Raw genomic sequence first — 9,668 nt, 5'->3', positions numbered from 1 at the left:
ATTTTGAGTGATTTATTCAACTTGGTAACACTTTTTTTTTGTTTACAGTCAAAAATGACACCATAGCAAATGAATGGGAAAAAGTATAATTTTCATCCAGGAGATGAAAGATATCTTCATACACACTCTTACATTTTACACATACACACACATGTACTTTCTTTCTATCTTTCTCTCTCTCTCTCTCAAACACACACAGATCATGTTGCCACTTGTGCATGTGAACCACAATGTTTGCACACACATGTATGCATGCACGCACACACAGAAACACACACACCTACAGAAACACACACATGTACACCCACTCGTACACACATACACACACAGTTCAGGTTGTCATGTTGCCACTTGTGCATGTGAACCACCAATGTTCGCAAACACATGCATGTACGCACACACGGAAACACACACAAATTGTAGATGTTATTGTTCTAATAAGGTTCTTTTTACAATAAATGTTCTATTAAAAATTTATTTGGTCATTTTTATTGGTATTTATGTTCAAATAAGAGCAGTTACAACTGTCCGGTCAAACTTGACCACAAACAGTAAATTAAGGGGGGTAGCAAGGAACAGCATTTAAAGATTAAGGAGATTCTTCCACCTAAAGGTTAGGAGATTTTCTCAAAAGCCATAATTTTGCCTAGTCCTGGGATTAATCCTGGGCATTCTACAGCTTTTAACTTTTGCATTATCATCTGCTTACCAATTCTGTGGAGGCAGATATCCCGATGAGCCAGCTGCTTGTCAGACAGAATTTGACAGCACCGGGAACACTGTAGCTTAGCTCTGAACACTTCGATTGCTGAGAAACTCCCTCTAGGGCTCTCATAGCTAACAGAAAAATGTTTAAAAAAGGAAAACTTCCCTTGAACCTATGCCTGAACCTTCTCATGCAAACTACTGCAAGCAGATCTCACAGAAATACACACAATTCGTCAAGGCAATTTTGTAATCCCACTCTGACAATGAGGAACGAGACAAACATCTGTTGCAGTATTGTCACACTTTTAATGCTCAGAGCATGGCACACAATGCAAACGTTGGTTTGTAATATGCACCCAGGTGGGCAAGTGCTCTCTCTCTATTTATACTTGGCTTGGTCCCCCCCTCAGAACAGGGTGGTTTCTTTCATATAGTGTTTTGCATGCCTTTGTTTTCAAGACAAAGGGTCTGTTCAGCCAAAGGTGAATTGTCTGACGACATCCAGGTGGGAAACACCTAAGCATTTAAACTCCCTTGATACTATACTACATACTTTTAGGGAAATTTGTTTTGGATCCCTAGCTGTAGACATGAATAGGTTAAAAACAAATAAATATATAACAATCCAGCACCAATTGTAGAAGTCACAGCAATAAATTGCACATACAGTATTGCACACATCCTGAAGGTAAAAACACATACAGTATTTTCTTCACCCCCCAGTAAAACACCATGAAACTATTGCAAAATGTCTACGGCCTCAAGCAGCGTTGTCTAAATGTTTAACAGTGGTAGGAACACATTCGTTTTTAAAATGGTCGTGGGTTTACAGCAAGAGACTTTGTATTGTCTGCCACAGGGTAAGAGCTCATATTCTGTGTGGAGGATATGTGATGGGTCAGTCACTATCCTCCGAGCTTGCCTAAGAACAGACGTTTCGATAACTGACTGGAGGGGCTCGTGTTCATTCCTCTCCAGCAATTCAGTTATTAAACAAAAACAAATAATCTGTACTGTTTTTAAAAATATATTTGTCCTCTTCCGGTTTTTCAAATCTGCCATAGAGAGGAGAACCAACTTTTAAAAGTACCATTAAGGGCAATTTAAAATCCCACGTAAAACCAGATAATAGCAAAAGTGGGCTATAATACCCACAATCTCTTAATTGCGGTTTGATTTCAATCTCATTTTGAGGCAGTGGCATATATAGCTTGAAAAGTAATGTTTTTGTGCTGTTTGTCTTCCATTCTGACATCAGTAAAGCCAGAGTCTCTCAGAGCTGTCATGTAGGGCTCTTGGGGCCAGTTTGACAGCCTCAGCGTGGTCACCATCAAGCCTCCTGGATGGGTTCAAGAGGGAAAAGAATTAATGACATGGGTGCAGAGAAGCATTACTAAAAGCCATTCACCAATATAAGTTATCTATAAAATATATTCATCAGAAATTCCCTTAGAAAAGACTACGTCTGTTTCATGACGTGTTCTTAAACAGCAAAATTGTTCACAGGTGTGTTCTTAGAATGATGAATCCCATTTGTCTTCTTAAATTAAAAGCTTGTGCCCGTTGCTTCTATTTAGCAAAGGCTAGGTTGAGTAAACGCTCCGTTAACTCCCATAAAAGGACATGAGATGGTAGGGCCATGTCATGTGCACACTTGGAGAAATGTCCAAAAGAAAGAAAAACGTTAGTAATTCTGAAGCGGAGGTACTGCTGCAGGAAGTTAATGAAAACTAGACATTATATTTAGTAGAGTAAGCATTGCATACTAAGCAGCAGATCCAAGAGATGCACAGAATGCAGTTGCTCATGCAGTGAACGCTGTATCTGAAGAAGGGCGCAGAACCGAGGAAGTAGAAAAGAAATGGTTTGATCTGAAATCTGAGGAATTTGTTTTTATTTCAAAACAAAGAAGATACTCTTGGCGTATAAATAGTGTGCTCAATCCCTTATTATTGCATGGTAGGGTTCCCCGTTAACATAACTAATGCGAATTGAAGGCAAAGCAAGGCAAGTTTATTGATATAAGCCTGGCACAATTCATACACAATGGCAATTCAAAGTGCTTTACAAATGAGCAGCAGTGTGTATTTATTAAAAGAAACAAATGTGTAATTATGTGTAATAATGTATAATTAGTTACAAAATGGAGAGAAACGGTATAGCTGCTTGTTTTGCACAAACATGTAAGCTCTAAATTGTGCTTAAGAGTGCGCTTGAGAGTGCATAGATTCTGTTCTTACCTAAGAACAAATCCCAAATAAGAAAACATTGGTGAATGCCAGAATCTTCGTGAAAACGGCGTAAGTGGGGTTTAAGAACACATTTGTTCTTAAGAACCTTTGGTGAATGAGGCCCAATGATTGCTCAGAGAGTCACACCTAGGAGCAAGGTAATACATAACAAAACCATTTGAGACAATGTAACAAATGTGCCTGGAAAATAAAGTCTTCCTGTTACGTCATGTCCTACCTGGTTTCATTACCCGGTGTATCTCTGTGGCTCCCTTCTCAAGGTCAGACCAGAAGTAGTAGCAGTTACAATGAAAGACTTTGTCCACAATGCTGTCCGCCAGAGGCATTGCTTCTACATCACAGTGGTATAGGGTCACTTTCCCAGTGGCCACAAAATCCTTCATTCGATCACTTGCCATCTTTGAGAAAAAAAAGAGAAGTATTACTATTACTTTTAAATGAATATTATTACTATTCCAAAAGTGAGTAATGTCCCTGCTTCAAACACAATGTTGTCCCAGACGCTTAAGTCTTAAGTCTGCCAATGGTTTCTCCAATCTTTTCTTATTAGTGTTCCTTACAGAGGCTTTGGTTCGTATGTGGCTGGTTAAGGAACGTTTAAGACATCAAGACATGCATGTGATGAACAAAACTTAATTTAAACACTTTATTCTACTCTGTCAGTATTTATACTTCACCTGATGCATGTATGCAGAGTAATCCACACCTATAAGGTGGCCTGTTGGCTCTGTGAGCAGTTTGGCTGCTGACTGCAGACCATGACCCGGGCCGTGACCCAGCTCCAGGACTGTGTCCTCAGGTCGGATCCCACACAGCTGGACCGTATTCTCCTCAAGAACGCGGTTGCACACTGTGAGCAACTTACTGATCAGCCACCCTGCCACTGATCGTGTCGGATGGCCAAACTCTTTCACTATTAGTTCAGCCAACTTCACTGGAGAAATATGACAGAAAATACATTTTTATACGTGTGACTAGAAACTATTTGAGGAATTTACAACCTCAAATGCAATAGACACCTTTGCAGCTAGCATGGTTGAACCCCTTTAAGTTGATGTTAGTGTAAAGTGTGACCAATACATAACTAAAATTGAAAAGACACTTCAAAAGAAACTGCTTCGACTATGACTGAACTATGGAGTATGTTTGTATTATACTTGCTTGGATGAACCCCATACCAGCAGTGGTATGCTGGTAGAAAACTTTCTTTGGGCTGGTGCCCCACTGAAGGCAGCTGGTGCCCTTTTTATTTTTATTTTTAATAGCGTAGATACGTGCCCACCCGTGCACCTGACCGTTCACACCTGACGCGTATCTTTACGCGCCAGTCACAAAGCGATCTTTCTCCTCTCGGCTCTTTCTCTCTTTCCAATAGAAAGAGACAGGCCGAGTGGGGAAAACTGTGGTAATTGTAGCCTATATGTGGCTTTGTATGTTTGTGTGAGTGCATATGTGTCACTTTCTCTGTCTGTCCGTCAGTCTCTATCTCCGTGTGCCTGATCGCATCTCACTGTGAGAAGTCGAGACAGCCAAAATTACCATTAACCTAGGTGTTCTATTTTGAATGTGATTTATTTTTGTAAAGAATCTTGCTGCACTGTGTTCTTCCTGTGTGTAATTACATGCCTGGCATGATACGCTCACGTCTCGTGCAAGAAATAGAGGAGACGCCAAAACTACATGTTGCACGTCTCTCGGCCGTGGCTTGTTAGTGTTGTATTTCCCACTACTCATTTCCTGTTTCTCCTTCTCCATAAACAACATGAAATCAAGGAGAGATAACTTTTCCTGCTACAGATTTCCAAACAACCATAAATCACGCTTAACACTGGAAAAACACCGCCCGTGTAAAGCCTAATTTATGATTCTGCTGAGGCTCTATGCAGAGCTTTCGTGGTAGTCTATGCAAGTGGCCTGAAGTTTATATTTGTGCGTTGGTGTGTGACAAGCCGGCATGTGTGTGGTAGAGAGAGTGAGAGAGTGATGGTGATTAGCTTAGTCACAGCGAGAGGAACAAACTGTCTCCCCTGTGCTTACTGACCACGGGGGAAATCTGTAGCAGATAAAGGTAACCCTCTCCTTGATTTTGATTTCTGTGTGTGAGTTTCACTCCCCGATGTGAGTTGAGTGCAGATTTGAGTTGCGCATGCTCAGATTTAAACGGTTTACGGCACAACATGTCATACTGAAATTTGTGAAATCCATGAAATAATAAACTTTTCTCATTACAAAGAATTACAGAAGATGGAAATCATTTCAAAAACGCATGCACGCACGCACACACGCACGCACACACGCACACACACACACACACACACACACTTTTCATGTGTGGAGTGTTCCAGCTGTTATATCTATACTATTAAAACAGGTAAGAGAACACATTGGGTCAAGCCGTCTGAATGATTTATTGACATATAACATAATGATGTACTGTATGTGTAGCCTACAAGTTTCTGATGTTCAAAGTATATTTAGTACAGTAGCTTGAATAAAACTTACTGTGTCAGTTGTAAAGCTAATAGAAAGGTGAACTAGTGGCTTGGTGATCTTAAGTGTTCTTTTATGGGCTGAAATTGTCCCCTACTTCTTACGCCTAATATATTACTCTCAATATTCCTAAAAAAATGTTATAACAATTCACTGCAAAGACATGCGAGTAAGTAGGTCAGCGACACAAGCATATGATCTATAAAATGGGCACATCTACAGTAAAATGCAACATACAAATGAATACACCTGTCATAAATCCATGTTAAACTACCTGAGAGTAAGCTAGGCTACAATATGTAGCTGCTACTTAACATTAGCACTGTAACATCTAGCTACAGTAATAATGCATACTAGGCTATACATTACTACACGACGTCATATTCGTATGAACAGCACTTCGTCCGGAAAGTTTTAACACTAACCACGATCTTTTTCCAAAACTTAACAAGCGTTAGTCATTTTGGTCCCAAACTTAACTGTCTTTGAGCTCTTTCCGTATCCCTTATAGCCATAACCTTGTTCCTACTGTAAATCTGTTTGGAGGGCGAGGAGCTCTTCTTCTTCTTCTTGTAAATGAGGGCAGTTTACACACACTAGGCGTCTTACTGCCCTCCTCAGGACAGGAGGAGCTCAGGACTATTTCTGCTTTGGAGGCGCACGTACTGCCCTGTCCTGTAGTCTGTCTTTCATTTATCCACATTCCATCGTTTTTTCATGACTCACTTGTTTGTTTGTTTTTGCCCAGAGTTTGTCATTTAAATATTTAATGCGCGATAGTTATAACAGTTTTTCCGTCATAGGCCTACTCAAATTTATATAAGATGTAATTTACGCTAAGTTCCCAAAATGTGCTGCTTTATTGCGCTCGTATTTGGACCGTCAACTGTTGCTGGATATGTGCTCCGCCGTTGCATCCTCCAATCAGCCTATCTTGCACACACCCCCTGCATGTTTCTTTCGTTTTCACTTCCCGGAAGGATCGAATGTGAAAATTGTGGAGTTTTGTTTCTTCGAAAGTTATATTTTCTTTATCTAGTATGGAGTTTGGGGAGATTTGACCTTCAGTGTATTTTATTCTTTGGAAGAGTTTTATGTCTGCTTATAAGGAAATAATCGTGTATACTTCGGAGAGTCGAACAGATAAAGAACATTTTCATGGAAAACGTTTCCCCCTCACCTTTGGACAAGGTAAGTCACAGGAGAAACCCGTTTGACAATGTGTTGTCTCGAACACAAACAGGGAGCCGACGACTGTATTTTTCCTTTGAGAGATTGAGAACTTCAGTTTGAGTCACGTACACACATGGAAAAACATTTCCTTATTGCAAATCATTTTGTGCGTCAATTTTTGTATAAAAGGTGCAATACAAATAAAGTTGTTAGTGTTGTTATTATTATAATTATCATTGTTATTATTATTGTTATTATTACCATTATTATAAATGGCCAACTATTATTGTTTAGACTACTTAAAAGTTTTAAAAATACTTTGCATTGTTGTATCTACTGCCACTAATTGTACACTATTTGTACATATGGTCGTGTGTGTATGTTTTTTAGCAAGAAAATAGAGAAACCAGTCCTCCATCCATAATGCATGGAATGCAGGTCAACATTCCTCTCAGTGTGCATCGCTCCTCACCGAACCAGCTTCCTTTGGTTAGTCCTCCTACACAAGAAGACTTGTGGCATCTACCTGGACGCCTGCGTGAGTCAAACTCTATTACTTGGAATCCATTACATGCAGCAGAGTAGACTGTGACAGCCTCTACTAACTGAATTATGTGCATCTGCTTTTTAGGGATAAACCCATCTCTGTGGGACAAGGAGGATGTTGCTCACTGGCTCCACTGGGCTCAGAGAGAGTACTCACTGCGCCGGCCTGAAAAAGGACGCTTTGAGATGAACGGTCGAGCCCTGTGCCTGCTCACCAAGGAGGACTTCAGACACCGCTGTCCCAGCTCGGGTAGAAATGAGTGTGCATGCAGAAAGAGAGTATGCTGACTGGTTTCACGTCTGCGTTTTCATATGCACCCTCTTCTTATCTACAGGTGATGTTCTGTATGAGATCCTACAGTGTGTAAAACAGCAAAGGAGGACTGTTGTTTGTGACCCCCGAAATTCATCTCCCTCCCTGGCAACTGGACCCAGCCAGAGCACAGACAGCTGCCAAACACCCCCTCAGAGTGTCCAAGAGCCCCAGCCCCCCACTGTCAATGACACCCAAGGTAAGCAACATCTATGATTTCATTTTTAAACATATAAAGAATCAGCCCTCAGTAGCTCTCATTACATTCAAACACGGCACAGATAACAAATTAACCGGACAATACAGATACAGACATACAGATAAACAAGCAAATCAAGCTATAAAAATATAATAATAATAATAATCATAATAATAATCATAATAAAGTGGCATGTACTGTACAGCTTGCAGAGCGTATGGTAGTGCAAATAACACACACATACTGGTACTTACACACAGTTGATTGTGTGAGTGTGGTGTATCAAATCAACCTTGTTTATCCTGGTTAGAATTTAGGCGTGATTACTTCCTCATCAGCATGTGGAAACACATCATGCAGGAATTCAAGCTCTCTCTGTGTTTGTTTTACTAGGAACATCCGCCAATGTCTTATTCCAAATCTTTGAAGTTCAACTCTGACTAATGCATGCCTATCTTTAACCTTTATGTTAGTCAAATTAATTTAAACTTTCACTACTCTCAGTATGCTCACATGTATAGAAGACATACAGTGAAAGCTACATTTTAAATGACTAGCACACTGGTTAAGGGTAGGCATGCATTGGTGAGGGTAAAGAAGTAAGCAGCTTTTTTATGTTGTTAATGCTCCAGATGTTACAGTAAGAAGAAGTTAAGAAGGTAGTTTAGTAAACTGCAATGCATGATATATGTTTTGAATGGTAAACATTAATTTGCAGCTGCACCCATCAGATAAATGGGGAGGACCAAAAAGCACAATAAGTTTGTATGCATTTAAAATAAATAGAAATCTAAATTATTAGCATCTCAAACTGTGCATTAGTACAGTTCTGGGGTAAACTAACGTGCTACTTGCCACTTCTGGTTATGACATTTGACCCGTCATCAGAGGAATAAAAATTCACACACTGTTCATTTGTCTTGACAATAAAAAAGGTTCTTTCCATGAGAAGTAGGATTTGTGCCAGTTGGTGTGCTGTGGTTACCTGGAAACCAGTGATCTTACAACTCCAGAATCCAAAACAATGACTTGGATTTACTATATATAGTGAAGTGTGTATCGTACATTGCAATTGTATTTGCTAAACCCATACATGTGTAATTCATTCATTAATTTATTTTAATTTAAGCTGTTAAATCACTTTTGCTTTCAGTTTAGTTTTTTGTCACAGTTCCTCATATTTCTCTCTCACAGTTTCCCTTCCTTTCACAACAGCAGTGTTGGCAGCTGCTGTCACCACTGTGACCAGCCAGCCGGAGCCTATGTCACCTCTCAGAGATCGTCCCTTGATCTTTTACACTTGCCCTGATCCACTGACACATACTAGTGGGTATAACAAACCGCAACATATCAGAAATACAGTGCCCTGCCACTGTAATTACTTGCTGTAATGTCTGATTTTGTGTCCCTTTCTCTTTCTTGCTCTCTGTATCCTCCTTCTCTCTCTCTAAGATGAATCAGCAGCTGTCCCTGCACTGCCCCACAACCCAGTTCAGTGTCCTCCCCAAACAGACAGTGTCCTCCAACCACTCAACCTGTCCAGTCGAGAGAAGCCAAGGAGCGCAATGCACAAAGCCAACGGCCGCATCCCAGGTATGTTCATTTTTTCCCGTTTGCAGTATTTACTTGGAAAATCTACATAAACACAATAGTTTGTTCTAGAGATGGCACACATATATGTAAAACATTGGAAATCCTTAAATTAAACAAACTGCATTAAGCCAATTGTGACCACTAGGGGGCGGAATAACTCCAAGATACAAGTGTATCCCAAGTTCTCAGAGGATATATGCAAACATGAGGTGCTTTTGTTTAAAGGTTAAGTAAAATACTTTGCTTTAAAGGTCCCATAGCAAGAAAATGTCACTTTATGAGGTTTTGTAACAGTAATATGAGTTCCCCCAGCCTGCCTATGGTGCCCCAGTGACTAGAAATGATGATGGTTGTAAACCGAGCCCTGGGTATTCTGCTCTGCCTTTGAGAAAAT

The 9,668-nt window shown here is 40.2% G+C and overlaps 4 protein-coding genes across 7 annotated transcripts in view; 2 read left to right on the top strand and 2 right to left on the bottom strand.

Annotated features, from left to right (window-relative positions):
* The window catches only part of LOC116692455 (rho-related GTP-binding protein RhoA-C), a 732,216-nt gene that overhangs the window by 408,505 nt on the left and 314,043 nt on the right, over positions 1 to 9,668 (top strand). The window lies entirely within an intron of this gene.
* ube2t (ubiquitin-conjugating enzyme E2T (putative)) overlaps positions 1 to 9,668 on the bottom strand; it is a 14,731-nt gene that overhangs the window by 4,809 nt on the left and 254 nt on the right. The window lies entirely within an intron of this gene.
* zgc:194242 (uncharacterized methyltransferase YdaC) lies at positions 998 to 6,040 on the bottom strand. The gene is made up of 4 exons (XM_032520779.1): positions 5,931 to 6,040; positions 3,638 to 3,894; positions 3,178 to 3,358; positions 998 to 2,047 (listed from the first exon to the last, which is right to left on the bottom strand). Coding segments are annotated over exons 1-4 (594 nt in total). The 5' UTR covers positions 5,932 to 6,040; the 3' UTR covers positions 998 to 1,892.
* Positions 6,177 to 9,668, top strand: part of etv7 (ETS variant transcription factor 7) — a 5,715-nt gene continuing 2,223 nt past the window's right edge. The window contains exons 1-6 of one of the 4 annotated variants that reach the window (XM_032520749.1): positions 6,177 to 6,641; positions 7,014 to 7,161; positions 7,255 to 7,419; positions 7,505 to 7,681; positions 8,900 to 9,007; positions 9,134 to 9,274. In XM_032520749.1, coding sequence (XP_032376640.1) covers positions 6,609 to 6,641; positions 7,014 to 7,161; positions 7,255 to 7,419; positions 7,505 to 7,681; positions 8,900 to 9,007; positions 9,134 to 9,274 — 772 coding nt within the window. In that variant the 5' untranslated portion in view covers positions 6,177 to 6,608. Of the gene's footprint in view, positions 6,642 to 7,013; positions 7,162 to 7,254; positions 7,420 to 7,504; positions 7,682 to 8,875; positions 9,008 to 9,133; positions 9,275 to 9,668 lie in introns of all 4 variants that reach the window. The other 3 variants (XM_032520748.1, XM_032520747.1, XM_032520751.1) reach the window with 3 other exon arrangements.

The sequence above is a fragment of the Etheostoma spectabile genome, chromosome 7, assembly GCF_008692095.1.
Source record: "Etheostoma spectabile isolate EspeVRDwgs_2016 chromosome 7, UIUC_Espe_1.0, whole genome shotgun sequence".
Classification (NCBI taxonomy): domain Eukaryota; kingdom Metazoa; phylum Chordata; class Actinopteri; order Perciformes; family Percidae; genus Etheostoma; species Etheostoma spectabile.
The sequence above is the reverse complement of the archived record's forward strand: the minus strand, read 5'-3'. Positions and strand labels throughout refer to the sequence as shown.